Below are 21,175 nucleotides of genomic sequence, written 5' to 3' on the forward strand. Positions count from 1 at the left end.
AAATAACAATTTTTACTCGTGGAAAAAATATAATAGTTCAATATTAATAAGTCACTGTAGGAAAAATAATTCGTTTCGATAATAATTTATTTTTATGGAATTATTACGTTTCCGTTGATTAACACGTGTTAGATAACACTTTATAATGTGGAAGAAAATGTCCTGTATGTAGGTACTTGATGTTTTGAATTCTTGTTGCTTAGTGATAATGAGAATTTAAAATTTTCTTGAATTCAATGAGATTTAAAGGGTTCATTTCACGTTGATATTATGTAAATATATTTAAAATGGGAACAGTGAGAATTTCAAATTTAGAATTTATGATAGAACTGAATTTTTATTTTTATTGTGTAGTATTCTATTAAGTAGTTTTTTTTATTATATTATGGTTGAAATTGTGTAATACATTACAAAAAAGAACTCGTTCGAACTAGAAAGAAAGAACTATTCCGAAATTTAAACATATAGGTATATGTTGTGACTGTGTGTATAGGGTGAAAGGACGCTCCCCCTCCTCTCTATTCCCGCCACTTTTCCTCATCCTCAATGAAATGACGTCAGAGTTTGAAGGTCGTGGATTCGGGAAGGTTAAAACCACCCTTTTAGGACTGTGGACTTGAAATCAGATAAAAATCAATTCCAACAAGATTAGAGGTCGGAAAAAATCGATTTCTGAAACACTACATATTGTATTCAATCAAAACAATTAATAATATCATTTTTTCATGGAAGTTTTTGTAATCTGATTATATTATTAATGCAGTGAAATATATAATGTCACGCTTACGGAACGTTTGCACGTACACTATAATTTTTTGTTGTAAACTTCAAGGCGCTCTTATAAAATGCTCACAAAGAATATTCTTTATGTTTTTAACGCGATTCCGAATTTAATTTTGGATAATGTTTTGTCATTATGGAAAATGTGCAATTTGTGCTGGTGCACCACGCGTTCGGCGTTCACACGTCATCGACACGTCAAATAGACGCCGGCCCTTTGGCACCGGCCTACCTACATACATTCCAAATATTCTTTATACTTTCAAACCACACTTAAAAATTGCGAATTCTCAATTTAATTTCAGCACGGTCGAAATACCGCGGTACGAGTTTCCTTAACCCTATTGTACGATCCATTTAAATTGTTTCAGCATTTTCCCGAAGAACGTAAACTTGCGCAAGGTCAAAGCGGTCAAAATTTAAAAAATGTTCTTATTTTAAATGGAGCACTGGTCTAACTCACCGAGGGGAGAACCATAGTTGCCATACCCATCTTGATTGGTGGTTGATCGCTTCTTTATTCAACCGATTGACACACGAACACTGAATAAAGATTGGTGCGAACCGAAGTACTTAAAAACCAGGAGGCCGAACAGCGGCCGAACCTTCTGAAGAACTTATCGCGACTGAACTGGAAACTGACTGAGCATGTGCTAAACACTGAATACTAGAGGTAGCGCCAGACTACTTGTATAGAGGTCATAGAAAGGCTTTACCTCTCTCTCTGACACCTTCTCTATAGCCCAAGCTAGAGGGAGACGACTGCAGCATGCGCAATACCATTCGTGGAATCCAGTGGCTCATGTAAACGTCACAATTACGGGAAATGAGTTTTTTCTCAACGTTTTAATCTAGTGGTCCAAATGGGTTGACTGATTTACCAATGCATAGAGATTATACTAATGAGTACCTAGAGACAACTAATCAGCGATTAAAACGAATGTGTACATTTACAGTTAATTGATACATTCTGAATTGAAAATTGTCATCTTCATTTCGGCAACTAAAATAATTTGCTTTTATAAAGAACTGGTAAATTTTTGGTATTTGCTTTGTCACATACGATAACTTTATTATTATTGCAATTGCTATTGAATCTGTTATTAAAACTGTGTGTAAAATTTAATGTTTTTTTAATTTATTTTCATTAAAAAAACATCAACAACGTTAAAACGCTGTGTCATAAATTACCGGAAACATTAATCATAACATGTCATCATGTTCCTTAAATCGTATATTTAAGTTAAATTAGGCATGAATTATCAAAGCAATGCGCAGTAGAACATAATGTTATAAAACGTTACGACTGTTACGAGTCGCCTTAAATAATTAATCAGTAAAACCATTTTTATGAGTTCTTTACGACACCTCTAAAGCGATTATTTTAAGATCCGTTAATCCATGATTATAACAATAAAACATTAGCCATTCAGGCAGCACCATAATACATTTATGTAGTGCAATAGTAATAGAGTCGAATGCGTAGACCATTAAGCCACGAATGCGATCCTCATTAAAATTAAAAGCCTTAATTTGAAAGCGATGACAAGCTAGAAGCAAAGCTAATAAATTCTGCACTTCTAACATATACATATTTTCACGGTCAACGGAAATGATTTTTATTTATTACCGTGCATAATCATAATTTATGTTCTCGTTCCATACATCTACACTGAATAATACATCACTGTACCGGTTATTTTAAACCCGTAATTGACTAACTACGTTGTCATTTAAATACACGTTTTATGGTGGTAAAAACTTGTTCATTTAATCAACATTACGCCACATGGCCTCTGTTTAATAAAATAAACATACCGAAAAATATATTAATAAACAGCTACTGTTTAATGTTTTGTAATTCGCCTAGACCACTTATAAATTATCAGGAAGCTGTTGCTAAAACTATAACATGTATAAAGCGTAATATAAGCTTTAATTTCTAATTATTGTAATTGATTACTGCAAGTCATTATTATTAAATTATTGAAATGGGATATCCTGTAGCATTTTTTTAAACAATAAAATAAGAAATCGTTATTTCAGCAAGTAGACGATGCATAAATTAACAAAATAATATTTCATAGTTCACTAGACACGTCTATTGACATAATTTTGCGTCATGTATTTAAACTTCGAACTCGTATGGTTTTTCGTCTGTCACCTGAAATTGTTCGTGAGACGTTATAAAAACAAAATGAATAAAAATGCGAGACGGTGGCGCAATTAATGGTGTGGAATTTCATAAAGCCATTTGACATGACGGCGAGCCGCGAGTGATCGCGTAGGTTGTGATATTGCTCGTGTTTCTGTATCGACGGCGCACGTTGTATGTGTGTGTGTGCTTCCTCTGTATTGTGGAAAGTCGAGCCCTCCAGGCGCCGACTCTGATTGGCCGAGACGCGGGCACGTCTGCGGCTACATGCTCGACCTTTGTATTGAGCTCTCCCACACACACAAATCGATGAAACAAATATAAAACCGTACATGTGTGTAATTTTCCATACTTTGCCCCGTCTACACCTTTGGCTGTGTGCGTGCGAAATGGTCGATGAATGTGACCTGTGACTGTGTGAGTGGTTGACGTCACTAAGTTTGCAGTTTCATCATCCTATTTCGTGCCACGTGACACTTGTGCTCCAACCGTAAAAACGATGCGAATCAGATAAAAGGGAAAAGAATAACGTGGACACAATGAAAGAAAGAGGCGAAATGAAGCAACCTTTTTGTTTACAAACGCAATTCTGAATAATGGGTGTGTGACTCCCGTCTGCATTCCCCAGTGCAAGAGGTGCTCATGCAAATAAATGATTAACGTGCATCGCAAATAATAATTATTAAGATGGATGAGAATAACTGGATTTTTTCTGGCTAAACCTTCTATGTTGAGACACGTTCCATTTAAGGAAGGGTTTTTTCTTCATTCGATATTTTTGTTTTTGCTCTGTGAAGGCTTCGATCACTTCAATGACAGTGGAAAAGCTGCGTGGCAAATAAGACGTAAGCCCAATTGAACTACGTGCATTCTGTCAGACCTTACTTATGCAATCCCCGACTGACATGACAGCTGAATTTCCAGTATGATAAAAAATAATTTCTGACAAGCTTCAAAAAGCGCGGCACTCCTTTCAATGTAATTTAATCAGACTTTCTTATTTTTCCTTATCTCGGCACATAAATCACCTCCGAAATTTTCTCAATTCGGGAAAAACAGCCAATTATGAAAATATACAGATCGCTCTGATAGGCACCTAAATGCTATGTTTGTATTTGTATGTACCTACCTACCTAAATATAATTGTTTTACACTGCATTTACATAGTTTGCACAAGTAAATAATACAATGACAAATTGTAACGCACCTATTACATATAACTGGTCTACTGTTTGTTAGTAGGATTCGTGTGAAGAATTATACAATTCGCATCGAGAGGACTCTTGCTAATCATTCCACAATACCAGAATCTTCTAAAAATGCGTCATTTTCTGAGGGCTGTCACAAAATGAATATATAATACATACCTACGGCATGTGTTACATTATCTAAAAACATAAATTTGATATTTAAAAGTAGATATATTCTCCTGGCACGGTTGCGGTAAACCAGGGATGGCAACCCTGTACATAACACAATAAATTGTTTTAAATAACAATGTGTCAAATTACTTTTAAAATTTGAGGTCACATTCCCCCATTCTAGTATACTATATTCGAGACGAGTGTGGCATAGGGCACATTAAACTTTTTAATATCAACTATCAAATTACATAAAAACATATTTTAATTTTGTACGTTTTTTCCGTATGTCTAATAACCGGTCACGAACATTGAGAAAAATTCATCGTCATCAATATAATTTTAGATTATGTTTTTTCCCTGGTTCTTTCTATCAATTTTTGCAGAACGGTTATGTCCATGTTTAGCTTATTTAAAAGTGTCGTTCTAGTTATTTTCAAGAAAAATTAATACAGTTAAATTAATATCAGAAAAGTTAACTATTTTTCCTATCAGGGGAAGAGCAGAAATTTCATGTTTATAGATCAGAAATAATAATGGTCCTAGGGCACTTCCCTGTGGAACTCCATATGTTTATTGGAAGAGACTTCGTTTTTCCATCAATTTATACATGCTGCTCTCTTCCTGATATATAGTAGCTTTCTAATAGTTTCGGTGTAGTTTCACCCAAAATGTTTTGATAGTATATATGTTAAAAATATAAGAAATTACCGTTGTTCGCTTTGTCTGGCCTAAATCGTTAAACGAATTTAAAAGAATGCCTACTTCAAAAGTAGATATTATTGCTCGCTATCCCTGGCGTAGACCGTTAAAATAATTTAAAAGAAAAGTCCAATAGTACTTATGTAGATCATATAAGAAACCAGGTACTCTAAGATTGCGGCTTGGATAGGTTAGAAACTTCGTGAATTCAAGATTAATGTCATCCCAAAATACTTTCTGAAAATGCTCGATGACGGATGCTAATAAATGGATTTTATGAAAGTGTAAACATCCGCTTAAAAGCTCATGGCTTCAAATGAAAAGAGGGTATAGATTGCTTCAGGATAGCAGCAGAGTTTAATTACATAGTTCTCTAATAAAACTATTTACATATTTATAAATTTTGTTTTAGTTTTTGCTTTCAGGCATAGGTTAATTGTAAATTGCATAGTGCTCGTAGATACCCAAACAGTTCCTATGTCTTTTTCAGTATTTATCTAAACGTATTGTTTATTTACAGAGATTGTATATTGGCCTTCTATGTTAGGAGTTCACCTTTGTTGTGTAAGACAACGTAAAGTTCAAAGAATTTGAACAATTCATAATTTGTCTATGTTAATTTTCAAGTTCTATGAAATACCTATTCAAGTTCTGTCACTATCCAAGTACTGTGAAATAACCGGCCCATGATGAAAAATAACAGAACTTGAATAAAACTTTCACAGAACATGAATTTAAACTATGAAATTTGATGAATTGTTCAAATTCTGTGAAACAACCCGTCCTAGGTTTACTAGAAGACTATAATGTTTACTTTAATATAAAAACATTTAAAATGTTCATTGTGAATATTTTGATCTGGGCGCCCTATGATTATCGGCTTACTGAAAGATAACGTAAGCAGGTACCTATATATTATACTACGGCGTAATGTGTGCAAATTAAATGACAAGGCGCATTGTTACGTGTTACTGAAAGTGGCCGTGGATCGTTTGCTCGCGTTAATGTATCTGTTTAACATAAGCCTATACTAATGTTAATCAACCAGACGGAGATAACGGAATGCCTAACTAAGTACTTAAGACTGCAAAAGGTGCGATCTAAATGTTTGCTGGTGTGTTTCTAACCTAAAGCTAAAGGACCACACACCGAAGAGAGACCAACTTCACAAAGTCTGCCCTAAGGTAGGTTTCCTCTTTTCGCATATTCGGGATGGTCTTCTCGATTAGAGGAAGTCGTGTACTTGGGTATTGAAGGGTCCCTTATTATATGAGAGAGGAAAAATAAAAGCTGAGAAATCACTCCAGCTGATTTGCTGAATAAAATAACGAGTCCCTTCCTTATTTTATCCACTTTCTTTTGAAATACGTAGAAAAAATGCAGCTGCCTGATGTCCTGAATACTTTGTTCTTCTGAATTTTTGCATAGACTCACATTTCTGGAAAATAACTATTTTTCAAAAACGAACTCAATTTCTAAGCATCCTAGTAGAGTAACGATGAATTTTTGATTTATTTTCCCATAAATTTAAAGAAATATTATGATTGTAAAGAATACATATTTAATTATACTAAGCAAAGATATTTTGCAAAGGCTTAAATAATGGCAAAGTTTTCAGAAGTAATCGTTAGGCGTGGAAATAATATAAATTCCGCTAAAAACTCTGCTGCGATGACTGGGTGACATTATTTATGTAATGTAGAATCTAGGTTACCCATATTAACGTTTGCTTTGTAATTATTTTGCAATTGGACTCAGTAAGAATTATTAAGTTTTTCGGAATAACTTTATTGAGTAAAACCTCAAATTGTAATATTTAAATATTGAAGACAATATTAGTGATTCTTAAACGAAAATCTGAAACAGAAAAATCAGAAAAGGAAACGGTCACATCTGGGACACGAACCCAGGACCCTTGTCTTTCCGGGACAATGCTCTACCAACTGCGCTAATGGGACCCTATCCTACTCGGTCACTTTTAACTGTATCATACTTCGAATAAGAACTACCAACATTGTCTTCATTTTTTCACCGCACATTTTTATTGGCAACTATCTTTATGTATGATCGCAAGATGTGACCGTTTCCTTTTCTGATTTTTCTGTTTCAGATTTTCGTTTAAGAATCACTAATATTGTCTTCAATATTTCAGTAAGAATTCTTTAAAACAATCACCCATTTAATTCCGATATGCGACATACAAACTACAGTTATTATAGACTTTTTTTACTTCTATTTTTTAACAATTTTTTGTGGTGCGTACTTTTAAATTGCTTCTCAAAAATGTTTAAACTTGCTATCATATTATGTTACTATAATGGTGCCTCTTAAGAATAACACTGCTCATTGTTTGAAGTGTTGATTTTATGTCGTTAGTAATCATCTAATGTTTAGTCTACTTGGAGCCTCAGGTGGCATATTTAACCGCAGGATAAACCAAAGACGTTATTTGATCTCACACAACATTAAATGTCCTGAAAAGGTTCTGGTTTTAGCGTAGGCGGCGAGACCAACTACATTTCAAAAGATAAGATCTTTGAGTTTTTGATGAATTCGAGCTTTATTCTTATTATTTATAGCCCTTAATTATAATGCCAACGGTTTAGATCAATAATGCAATAAATGGACGAGGCTCCATTCATAATTTTGGACCTTTAGAGCCCATTCGTGCAGAATATATTTTGCCTGTTCATTCACCCCTCTTAACCCTCGTCGAAACTATTATTCGTAGGCACGATACAAAACGTAAAAAGTGTGCTAGTTTTTTTTATTTTATTTTACCCTCGTGCAAGTCTTAACACGAGATTACTACGAACAATGGTTTAACTATAAATATAAATAAATACTACAAAGCTTTATCATCTACTCAAAGAAGATTTTTTATGCGATTGTTTATGTATTAAGTACTTAAAATGTTTTAATGCGATTGTTTCTGCATTAAGTACTTGAAATGTTTTTTTGATTCACAGAATTTGGAAGAGTATAAAGCAGATATTAACGAACAAAAAATGATATGGCGTCACAACTTGAGAACAAAATAAACTTGTAATTTATTTGCGTGATGTGTAGTTATTACACATGTAGGTAAGTAACATTGAAATATGTATATTGTTCTGAGTATATAATAGTAATTAATCATTTTAGAAATTGAATAAAGTAAAAGCAGTAATAAGTTAGTTTCGATCTCCTCAAGGGTTCTATCCTATAATAGATGTATACAGGAACGAAGTCTTCCAGACTGTACAAATCTACACGTACAACGCAAAAAAAGATAATAAGGCATGATAAAAGTGATAAGTAAGTAATATTTAGTTGTTCCTCTTCCTGTCGTGCAATAAATTCCAGCGTAAAGCATCCACCATCCGTCCCACATTCCGGAATAAAAAATATTATTACTATTATTATAAAGTAAGTAAAAAACATGTTGATGTAAATCTGTAATATCTGATCTTAGGATCGAATTTGAAGCTAAATTTATCAAAGCACAGTAAGTGTTAGTGAAAACATTTCTTGAAAACACAATATCCATGGAAATACTTGCTGTAAATCAAAACACTTTGGTTCAAATCTTTGATAAATGGAAGTACCTAAATTGAAACAAATTTATCATAACATTGAGCAAATCTTGTAAAATTCAGTAAGCAACCTTATGTGTATAGAAGACTGGTGAAAATATTTCTTGAAGACATAATACTAATCTTGTAAAATTTAGTAAGCAACATTATGTGTAAAGAAGACGGTGTAAATATGCCTTGAAGACATAATACTAATCATGTAAAATTCAGCAAGCAAAATTATGTGTAAAGAAGACGGTGTAAATATGCCTTGAAGACATAATACTAATCATGTAAAATTCAGTAAGCAACATTATGTGTAAAGAGGACTTGTGAAAATATGTCTTGAAGACATAATACTATTCATGTAAAATTTAGTAAGCAACAGTGTGTACATAAAATCAGTAAACAATAAAGCCACATTAAATTTGTCAAATAAAACAGTATCGGCATTAGACAAAAATCTAAATTCGATTGTGCACAAGAACAACAAAGGCATACATTTTCTCACAGAAAATAGCGTTGATACGCCATGTTCGTACATTTCAACAACGCCTGACAACACTTTCAACAACAATGGTACTATAAACGTAGGTACACGAATTAATCCCACTGGATAAACACAATGATGTTGAAATTATGAACGAAGTAACATTCAAATGAGCCACCCATTGCCATAAGTTGAGCAAACAGGAGCTGACCGTATCGGAGACCTTGACCTCCAAGGCCTTGCGAGGAGGTCCCGGGGTGGCTCTCCTCTCCGCCTTGTGGACCATGGTGACCTTTGGAGAGACCTCAATCTTCTTTTTACCTCTGCAGCCAAAAAGGCACAACATACTTCCTCCCTTGCCTTTCTTCTGGAAAAACATAACGACAAAATACTGAAAACGCATGCAAATAACTTTAAAAAATACTGATACTGGGGTTTCTTAGAATTCGAATTCGATTATTATCAAAGGTTTCTTCGAAAAAAGTGATAATAATGATATTTTTGTCTGAAATAGGATTATTTTTTAATACATTGGGTACAGGGGTGGATTTAGCCATTTGATGACCTTAATCGCAGAATAATATAAGATTGATCCGTATGCGTAGGTAAAACCGTTTTTTATAATTTAAGACCGAAGTGAACTACTTGGTACCATCGGAAAACTTCTTAGGACGCATACGACAAACAGGCAACTGTTGTTGATTTATTCAATTATTAATGTCGTTTTTAGGTACTTTTAGGAGAAGTAAAAATTATGCAGTTTTTTTCTTCTTTTTATACATAAGTGAATTGTCCAAGCAAAATAACTGACATCTTTCTTCTTCTTTCGTATGGTGGGGGGTCAGAGGGGGACATCTAGATCTGCGAGCCATTTTAGGGCCTCAGGCGTCGCCATGTGGACCTCATCAATCCCGCCGGGGAATGAATGGAGCGGGCATTCGTTGACCACATGTTCGGTAGTCTGCACCGCACCACATTCACACATCGCCGACTCTTCAAGGCCCCATCTGTGCATTATGTGGGCACAGCGGCTATGGGAGCACCTTAACCTATTGATGGCGGACCAGGTTTTGCGAGGCAGTGAGAACCCAGGCTGTCTCTCGGTGGGGTCCTGTATGAGATGGGCATTTCCCACGTTGGCCGTTTGCCACTCAAGTTTCCACCTATCTTCTGGGGTGATAGGTAGTCGGAGGAGCCTCTCTCCTTCCGCCCAGAAGGGCTTTCGGGACTTCAAGCGGCATGCCGGGTGGGAGACGACATCTTCGTGTAGAGGTATTGCGCTTTTTTGCAGCGCCTTCTTGTATTCCCTCAGTGTTGCAATTTCTCGCCTGATGACTATATTGAGGGAACTGACATCTTTGATCCATACGTTTACATAAAAAAATAACAATATCAATTCTCTGTAAATTTCAAATACAATATATTTTATAAACTCAAAATAAATAAAAAAAAAATCAGCGTTTCTATTGAATTAGTGATAAATTGAAGATGTCCACTGACTCGGCGTAATTATTTCGATATGAAATCGAAATTAAGTTTTCTGGGAGCAATATATTATGTTGGACGAAACGGAAGTATAACAAAAAAGGTAAAAGTCGTCAAAATGATGCCAGAATTTTAGTAAAAAAAGACAAATCATGATTGGTAAGTGAACATGAAATGTTGTGGAATTATTGATCAAACTATAAAGATAGAATTATAAATGATTTGCGTAATACATTGTTCATATAATATCGCAAAGAGGTAAAAATAACGCTAAATTGTACATTGGGAGTTCCGGGAAATCCTTATCGTAAAGATATGCTTAATATATTTTTCGATAGATGCGTCAAATAAATGTATTTTTCAATTGTTATCATTATTAAACTAGTACGATGTTCTGACATCTGGAAATCCAAAAAAGTTTAACGGTTCCAAGTCTTAATCTGTGTTAATCTTGAGTTGTTTCAACATGCCACCAGAAATATGAATTTTATCGCTCAATTTCACAAAACCATTTAATTTCATCAGTCGGCATATGCGCGACAGCTCGACACGAGATTACTAATTATCATTATTTAAATGTGTTATTTAATGGTCGTTTCGCCAAATAAAAAGAGATTATTTTCTTGAGTTAAGAACATATCAAGGCGCCGAATGTAAATCATAAAATAAACAATGCAGACTTGGGCTAGGTTAGGTTTACTGTTATCTCCAGTTATATGAGGGGCAAAACAAAATAAAAAAGGTTATCGTAGCGACCGGGCCTTGAATTGAAAGTGATTTGAATTGAACTTTGTAACGTGTTTATTAAATAAATGCACAATTTTAACGGTGAACAGATTTCTTATTTATGTTGGGTACAATCATAGACATATGAATATTAGGGTACAATCAATTTGCAGTATGACACGTATTATAGCAGTTCAACAATAGTAAGGCAAGTGTAATAAACTTTAATAAGCACTTTATGGGTTTACTAAGGAACAGGTTACACCTGTATCGTTCCTCACAAAGGAACGTAATATATTAATAATAATATATGGATGATTTGTAAAGCGCCGTTTTTGTGCAAAATCACAAAGAGTTTTAATTAGTATTTTCTGTCTTTGGGTTAGCTCGACGAGTAGCAAATCGGCAGTTTAATCAGAGGTGGGAAAATACCCATTAACATGTCTAACAACGAAATTAGCAAAATACCTGATGATTATTCCAGACACGTCTGATGCCCTCAAAAACAGAAATAGCTCGAGTATTTTTAAAGATCTCAATGCAAACTCAGTTTACCCGTATGAAATTGGAATGCATTTATAAACATATCCTTGCTCTGTACTTGCATAGTTCATGGTTTTTTTTTAATAATATAACATTGATGATTTAAAGGGTCATTTTTTCAAAAGAAACTTTTTTATCGATGATGGTACGAATTGTAAATTTCCAACCAATCTAAAACAATCAAACAATGAATTGAACAATTGATTGCGATGGCTAATAAATTGCTTGAAAAATGAGATCACAGAGTGATGTAGGCTTACTGTCATGAAAATAATGGACACACATTCATTATTGATTAAATGTAAGAAGTTCTATTATTATAACAAAAATAATAGGTAACCTAGTTGATATTAATATTTGTCGGGAAGCAAGGCCATTTTCATAACTAAGCCAACTAATTCCTACGTTTGTTTTCAAGTGCAATCTCCTAGGACAGATATTAATTATTTTTGTTCGGTATTATTCGCATCATTTTTATTCTTATATTGGGCACTTCTATTGTCTTGTTCGATGTCAGGCATCAACGGTCACCATGATTAGATTTGGTACGGCCGCTGAGAACTCCGTTCTAACCTCTCTTTCTGTTACATGTAACATTTATGAGAAATTGGGAGAGGATACAATAAGGGTATCAACAGAACTTCTACCAGTGCAATCCTGAGTTGTGTAACATTTTTTTATTATTCAGCATTCCAGTCTCACCTTATCATTTCTGCACATCGTTTCCAGACAATTTATGTTATTACGAATATTGCTCGACACTTTAACAGGATACAGATTGTCCGAATGCATACAATATAACTTAAAATCTCCTACATGTTTATGAGACAGAATTTACGTTCAGATCGACCGCTTTCAAAAATTAAACAGCACTTCCGCTAAGCGTATTGTTGGACGATATACACATGTAATAAGAAAAAAAGTTAAAGTCGTCAACACAATAAATATTACAGGCTCCTATTATAGTCAATGATAAAGCGTAACTCAATGACTCTCCGAAGTCACGACCTATTGAATGTCACCACTAACCACTACCTTATAGTATAGAATACAAACTATGAAACGACAAACAATTAGACACAACGGTTACACTGATCAAACTACCGCTAAGTTAAATTAAGGACCGTTTTCACAAATATCTTCCCCAAAGGACTTTTTTATTTTCTGATTCTTTCTCTACGTAGCTACTAAAAGGATAATTCAGATTTTCAAAAATCATTATATTTTCCTGCTTTTATGTGCCGGTCTACTTACATGCTAGCATTTATGTATTATTTGTGCATTTTTATATGTACCTATAGACGTTTTATAATTTATTTTTTCAAACAAAATAATTTTTTGAAAACTTTTTCGAAATAACTACATGTTTCTCTTTGTCAAAATTCGCAATTTTCGACTACTTTTTAAGGATGGCTTTTCACAGATGAATTGAGTTTTATTATTATTCATCGTGTTTAACAGTTAATTGAATTTGAATTTGAAGATTATCATACAATGTTAAACCCGACTGATTATTTACTTAAAACTGTCTCACGAATAAAAAAAGGTTGTGTGGATATTTCTCTCGCATAATAACGCATAATCTGGATGCCACCAGTTCGTCTTAGCATAATAATTGTCTTTTAGTTTTCAGCAGCGTACTAATCCTGCTATTTGCATATTTCCCCGACGTTTATCATTCTATTCATATGATGTCAAAAATCAAATCAATTCTAAATTAAATAAATTGCATAGGTAGGAATTGCGCATGTTGCAAACATTATGATTACATCGTACAGTCAAACTATGTACGTACAGTCACACCGCATAACCTTGCCTGACCTTCGGTGTACGGAATATTGTAACGTCGGATGTAAGTGGTTATTATTTCCGGAAAATATTACAAATAATCTTCATGCTTTTTGAAGAATTAATCACGAGGCACAAACCTATTAAAAAAAAACAACTGCACATAGTTAGTGAAATTAAATATACATTTAAAAAAAAATAATAATATATACATATTGTATGAAAAAAGTTAAATAATGTAGGTACTCGAAATATATTAATAGTTAGATCAATCGTTAACTATATTATAATTTAATAACTTTGTTTTTAATACCACTTTAATGTAGGTATTTTAAAAACATAAAACCAACCGGTTTCGGTTCACCCTGAACCTTCATTAGGGTCGTATAAAAATATATTAGGATATTTACATTTTAAAACATATTAGATTATATAAATCAGGTTTAGGATGGTTCAGTGTGAACCGAAACCGGTTGGTTTTATATATTAAAAATATATACAATAAAGTGGTATTGAAAACAAAGTTATTTCACTATATGTATGTATATCAACAAAGTGTTTGCTACAAGTGAAAATGTAAACTATATTTATGACGACAGAGAACACCGTTCGAGAGTACATAAACACGTATTTCGATGTTATATATAATTATATATATATATAATTTACTAAAAGTGTAACAGGAAACAGCCCGCAATCCCGTTTGTAACATAATAGTACCTAATGATAAAATAAAAACATCACAAAAATAAGTAAAATTAAATTGAAAGAATCGTCCATCAGAGCAATTTTCCTTGTGTTCAAAAGATATTTATTTCCATTTATTGTTCTTGTTTACCAATTTCGCTTACATCACTTCAAACCTGTTCCTGCCTGTAAAATAATTGACGCAAAACAAAGATAATGATTTTTATCTTTGATTAAATGCAGTCTAGACAGATAAAAGGGTGTGCGGTTTGATACCGCGAAAAGTATCAAAAACATACGACTGAAGTTAGATTATAATAAGTCAAGGATATCTTAATGCCGATTGATTGTATTATTGGATGATTTCTTTGGTTAATAACTAACATGCCAAATGCATAACTGTTATAACAATTTGATTCCGTTTTAACCAATGTCGAAAATTACACAAATTAAAAAAAATAATAATAATCGAACTAACATTTAATGCACGGACAACGGAAAATTGTATTTTTGATAATAATATAATTATATATTTCATCAGTAGAAATTATCAGTTTATCGATATCTAAAGTAATTTGTGAAAGCCATTTTATGGCGTTTTAATAAATAAATAATTTATGAAAAACGTTTTCAGCGAGAGCTACCTACCATTGATTTCAGGGATAATGTCAGTTGGAATTGAAAATCATCGCTTTTTACTTTTTACCCATAGCTGAAAAAGATTATTAAAAAATTCTGTATGTCTTCAAACCTCTCCAGAAATTAATTAAATATTTTTTTCCTTCAGTGAATGGCTGTCTTTTTTTTCACGAATTCATGAAATATCCTTTTCAATATATTTAATAGTATTTGGTTAAACGATGTTAGGAAGACCTAAACGAAACATGCATAGAATACTGATGTAGTTTTAAAAGGCGTTCACTTTGAAATGGACGCATAATGAAAGTTGTTTGGGCATGTAGTATAGGTACTATAGAAACGTTTATTATTCGCTGATAATCCGTGAGTTTATTTACACACAGACACTTCTTGGTTGCTCGATGGCCTTGAGGCCGGTCCATGAGATGTATAATACCTCAACAAGCCACAGGAGCCAATGAGTATGACACGACACTGCTACAAATGCCAGACTGTACTCGCTCGGTTACCGATGATGAAGGAATTTCACAAGCTTGAAGCAAATAATAGACTTGAATTTTAACAGAAAATTTTGTGCTTATTTTTAAGTTTTGCTAGTTTGTTTACTGCTATATAGTGACAGCTTTTTCACGCCATTTTAATACTGTATTTATTATTTTATTTCGGATCGACCGCATCGGTGAATTTCTATGATATAATGGGTAATTATTATGGTGAGTTGAAAAAAAAATAGGTCAAACCATGTTTAGTATGTTTAATTTTTATATATTTTTTTAATTTTTTTTAATTTTTATTATTTTAATATACATCATATGGGTTACATTAATACATACATATTTTGCAAAATATAATATTAAGGTTCATATATGGTTTAATTAATTATATAAAGTACCTACCTACTGCCTATTGGTTATTGGTGCATGGGTGGATGCGGGAAGTGATTCGAATTTCTATCCCTGTGTAATGTGTAAAATTATTCTAGTACGAACTTTAAATTTTTTAAATTGGAACTGATTGAATCATATTAGAGGAACGATAAAGTAGGTATCAAAATTATTTAATTGAATAATAATTATTATTTCATTTTTAAATGTCTATTTATTTTATTTAAAATGTGTGTAAGCTGTCGTAGTTTTTCAAGTTTACTAACATTAGAAAAGTAAATGTATTTTTTGAAAATCAACGATGCTAAGTGTAATAGATGGCGCTTATATAGTTTATTGTTAAAACACAAGCAATTACTAAAGGATTTAATTCTTCTTTTTAGAGTTCGTAAATGTCGATATTAGAATATTGGAAGCATTGTAGTGGCAAAAGGGCCTCACTTTACAGAATGATTGGTGACTTGAATTGTTTTTAGATTATATTATTTATGTTTGGATAAAAACTTTCAACTTCTAGCTGGTTCTTCTACGGTTATTAAATTCAAGCAATAACTGAACAGTGGACGTCGACTAATTAGCATAAAGACTGGATTGATTAAACTCTCGACCGGTAGAGGAAACGACCTTGAGGATTGTCTGGTCATGCGGGATTAACCTTTGTCGCGAAGTTGGCTAAATACCTTTTGTTTATTGCATGCTGCTGATTTTACTATCATTATTATTAAATGCATTTTAATTACATGTATTTTATGTGTTTTTTATTTGTTTAATTCCTTGTTTTTCCTTGTTGTTATTCCTTGTTTAATTATTTGTAAGTTACCTGCCAAAGGTTACTATTTTTCTTAAAGATTACTCTTTATCGGGATACCTCATTTTTAATTTAATAATTTTTTAAATCCTGTTTACGGTTATTAAACACAATTGTCCCATTGTGCTCTTTTATATCCGCAGTAAGCCAATGGTTGAAATTGTAGCTTATCTTTCGTTATTAGCAATCTACGCCATAAAAGGCGAGAAAACATATAATTTTACTATAATTGACCATTGTTTTCTGACGATTTGATAACAGATAAAATCTTACAGTAACACAATTTTACTACTTATAAGTTATAATCACTAGAGGGAAATTAATTATTGACGCAGGTAGTGGTCAAATGTCAATTCAATTCATAATCTGTTATGGAATTGTTTTATGCTGACTAATGTGTATTTCTCTGAATCCAACTAATCGCAGGTATTGTAAGATGTGATAGCTAAATCTTAATTATTTTAAAATCTAGATCGGCAATGGTGGCCTCAGGGTTAAAATGAGGCCATTGAAGGGCAGTAAGGCTCGGCGTCGATGGCAATACAAAGTCATATTAAAAAAATGTTCTGCTGAAATATTGTTTTTCTTTACCTGACTTTTTGAAACTTCAGGTTCGGTGGCGAAAAATCTTTAAAATTTTCATAATTTTATAAAGAACACAAAAAAAATTATCTTAATTTTTTTTTACATAGGTATCCACCGTTACCACGTTGGTAAAATTCGTAAATAATTTCTGATGATTCTTTAATAAGCTTTCTCTTGAAGATGTGTGTCAGGTGTTTGTGTAAACTATCAAAAATATTGCTATTTTAGGCAACATACCTATGTAAATTTGTGATAACGCTAGGGAGTCGTTTTTTTCTGACGAACATCTTTGCCAAACGCGTGTTTTGGATTCTTTTTTAGGTTCTAATTAGATTTATTTACTTTATCAATATTTTGAAAATAATTTTGTGTTGCCATTTTAATTTAAGATTATTTTGAATTCGATCAAGTCTAACATACTTAAATATTATGTACTCAAAAGTAGGTACGTTAGGGTGGATATGTTAGAGATATTTTAGAAGTAGGTTTGGTTCTTCACACGAATTAAACCTGCAATGCCCTGACTCAGAGTCACTAACCTAGAGCACCACGTTACAGACGCCGTTTACAACTTTTAAAGATAATATTGTATTTATTATATAAAGTATAGATTATATAACTTTTACACTAGCAGTTAGTGGTGCCTTTGAATCTTGTACAATGTTAATTAATATCTAGGAAGTGCAAACGTAATAACATGTTGTGTCAAATTACGGAAATAAACACGACTGATAAAAGTAGGTGTGGTCAGAATGACAAGTACCTACTGCTGTGTTTGTGCTTTTGAAATAGTCCATAAAATCGTATGAGTCTTTTTTTATATTTCTGTCCGGAATAAGTGGGACAATATATTTTATAATTGTGTTATGTTGTGAGGAGATTGGAGCGTTAAGTGAAGGAGATAGGGAAGAGAAAGTACATGACTATTCAATCAATATAGCGATTTATTTTAAATATTTTAAGAACGAGTATTTAACTGGTATTTGATTGTGCTGTATTTATTAGTAATGTATTTCCTGGTTCTGTACGCTTTCAAGTAATCTAATGTTATGCCTTTTTTATTAAAATTAAAAATATCTTTAAATCTAATGTCCTTTACAAACAGGTAATTTGAAATTCCAAAAAAAAATATATTTTATCATCTTAAATGTTCACGAATATGATATTTTGTCATTTATGTTATCTAATATAAATATCTTAGAATTGTGCAGGTACATAATTTTTACAACTGTCATAAATGAATGCGAATTCGCCGTTCTCTTTAAAATATAATGGTTATAAATACAACCTGATAAGAACGCTAAATGCTAGTTGTTCCAAACTCGTTTTTCATTTCAGGTTTTAGGAATGTAATTATGCAATAATCTATAATGAACTTTTTCAAAATCAGCGTGAATATAGCTTTTCGGGTGAATTATACGAATGTGTCAAAACTGAGGTGTAAACTTCAGAGCATCTAGAAATATTTTATTCATATCTATTGTGCACATTTATGAATGGTTAGTCTACGAGTCTTGAAAGTGAAGTAAATCATCAACAATGGTGGTTGACCTTCGAGTGTCTGTCTAATGATTTCCTTCCTGTTATCAATGCATATAAATGTGTTATTACTTTGGCATTTCTAATTTTTGGTTCATTGGCCAGACAACATCAAAGAAATGTAAACTAATTTGTGACAGCCTCTGTTTCTATAGTAGCAGAGAACTGAAGAATGATTAGCACACCTAAAATACCATTCTCAATAATCTACCTTACTCACTATCTAATTTAGACGATGCATTATCAACGGGTTGATTAATTTATCAATTTCAAGGTGACTGTACTTTGTAGTGTATTATCTCTAACGTAATTTATACATACATTATTATTTATTCTTAACCTCAGAGCGATGCTCTTTTGTGGGACCTAGACTTGGTTAAAAGGCTCGTAGTGTCAATCTGTTGACTTAAACTTTGATGCATAGTAATATTCAAGACAACAAAGGTAACATCATGAAAAACCGTTTATCATGCAAAGGAATCCATTTTGGAAATAAAAATTGAAGAATTTGTTTTTTTCGAAATTTACAATGTGATAAATTTTAAAGAGTAAAAAATAATATATATAAAAATACGAGTAAGAAACATCCTTACCTATTTTTAATCGGGAATTTTTTTCATCTTAATTTCTTGACCAGCTGTTTTACTACTACTTCACGGATTTAATAAAATGCGATTTTTCCCATAATTTGAGACAATTTAATTTCAACATTATCGCTTTTTCCAATTTCAAGAATTTCGTAATTTCAAGGTCATTTTATTTATTGAATTGAAAAGTAAGATTGACGAATTGATATTAAAAAATATAATATATTTGTATGATATGTCAACCTCAGGATTAGCACAAACCTACATCCTCGAGCTTCCTTCAATAGTGAAAAGTTCTACAAGACAGGTTTATTAAATAAATCTAACTTTTTGTAATTAATAATGTAAAACAGCTTTTCAAATAAAATGTAAGTATTTGTCTGTGTTAGTTTACTTAGTATTTACTTTTGTGAATGTAAATAATAACTTCAAAAGTGTCGTCGTGACGTTAAACACGTGTTTTTACTTCGTTTACATTCGCTTAATGAATCGGGCAGGGCCGGCCCTATACGGGCGCAATTGGAGCAGTCCGTTCTAGGCGCCGATTTGTCAAGGCGTCAATGCGCTGATAACACCTATCAATCCTAACACATAGCCCTTGAGATTATATTTCACAAAAACTGCGCCACACAAAAATACAAATAATCCGAATATTATTGATAACAGTGATCACCTAGCTAGGCGTTTAGACTGGTTTTGAGAAGGAGCGTCAAATTTTTACTCGCGCCAGGCGCTGTTTAGCTCAGGGCCGGCCCTGGAACCAGGTTTGAGCTAATATACATAATATCTTTTCCCACACATCAACGTTGTAGGTATACCTACAGAATGTGCCTTCCATCATAATGTGTGATGCAAAATATAACTGGATAAAACCGGAATTAACACATGAAACGCACGTGACGTTTTTCTATTGAATTCATTTATGTAAATATGGATTCCTCGTTTCATGAAGAAGCATTGAGAATAATTCATACTCGACTTGGTTTAAATGCGTTTTACGTGCATTATCAACCTCCGTAAAAAGCCAATTAATATTTTAATTAAAATTTCTTACTGCTACTAAATATTATTATGGATTTAGAAGCTTAAACTAGTTTTTAAATGCGTTGATCCTTAACAATGCAGTACATACGTTATTAAAATTACTTAACAGTTCATAAAGGGGGCATTCAATGACGTTGGATCAATTCGATAAATTATTGTTATCTGTAAACATATCGTAGCGCAATGCAAGGAACGGAGAAGAGAGAAAGCAGCTAGTTGAGACCTTCACTCAGCAGTAAATAGACATTTATTGATGAAGATTATGATGATTTTTACACACTGCACTATTGTATAAGTTTCTGATACTATTTTATGTGATCTTTCGTTGAGGCGTGTTTTACGTTAGCTCATGATACAAATTACGTAGCGAGCTGAAACTATTTGCGTTAAGAGTTTGCTGAGTTCAACATGCAGATTCTGCAGTTCAGTTGTGATAAAACCCTCCGGCAAGTATTGAAGCCCTGACAAGATAATGTGATAAACAACTTTGTTATAATATATTAATGCGTTTGATCTAAGATGCCCGCGGCGCTTACAGTTCAATACTTAAATAATTGTAAGGCCACAATACTACACGAGACTCAGCCTACTTCCGTGCGAAAAAACTTAGGGAAGTAAGTGTTTGCAAATGTTGACATTCGTTTATCAAACAATAATAAAGAATACTGGTCCCAGCTGATTAGCCGTCACTTCTAGCGTTTTGACCGTGAAATGAGAATTATGAAGTATTTATGTAACTATCTACCGATGCAAGTTGCATGATATCATAATATGTCCAATCGAAAAACGAAATTGAGTAGGTACCTTTCAGTTTTTAC

At 32.9% G+C, this 21,175-nt stretch overlaps 1 protein-coding gene across 3 annotated transcripts in view; it reads right to left on the bottom strand.

The window, feature by feature from the left end:
* Positions 1-21,175, bottom strand: part of Hex-A (Hexokinase A) — a 75,006-nt gene that overhangs the window by 14,830 nt on the left and 39,001 nt on the right. Inside the window, exon 1 of one of the 3 annotated variants that reach the window (XM_089637485.1) lies at positions 1,244-1,427. The exons of the other annotated variants lie outside the window; for them this stretch is intronic. Coding sequence (XP_089493611.1) covers positions 1,244-1,273 — 30 coding nt within the window. The 5' untranslated portion in view covers positions 1,274-1,427. Of the gene's footprint in view, positions 1-1,243; positions 1,428-21,175 lie in introns of those variants that run through there. 3 annotated transcript variants of the gene reach the window in all.

This window comes from Hesperophylax consimilis, chromosome 11 (assembly GCF_061612785.1).
Source record: "Hesperophylax consimilis isolate HC1 chromosome 11, BYU_Hcon_1.0, whole genome shotgun sequence".
Lineage (NCBI taxonomy): Eukaryota > Metazoa > Arthropoda > Insecta > Trichoptera > Limnephilidae > Hesperophylax > Hesperophylax consimilis.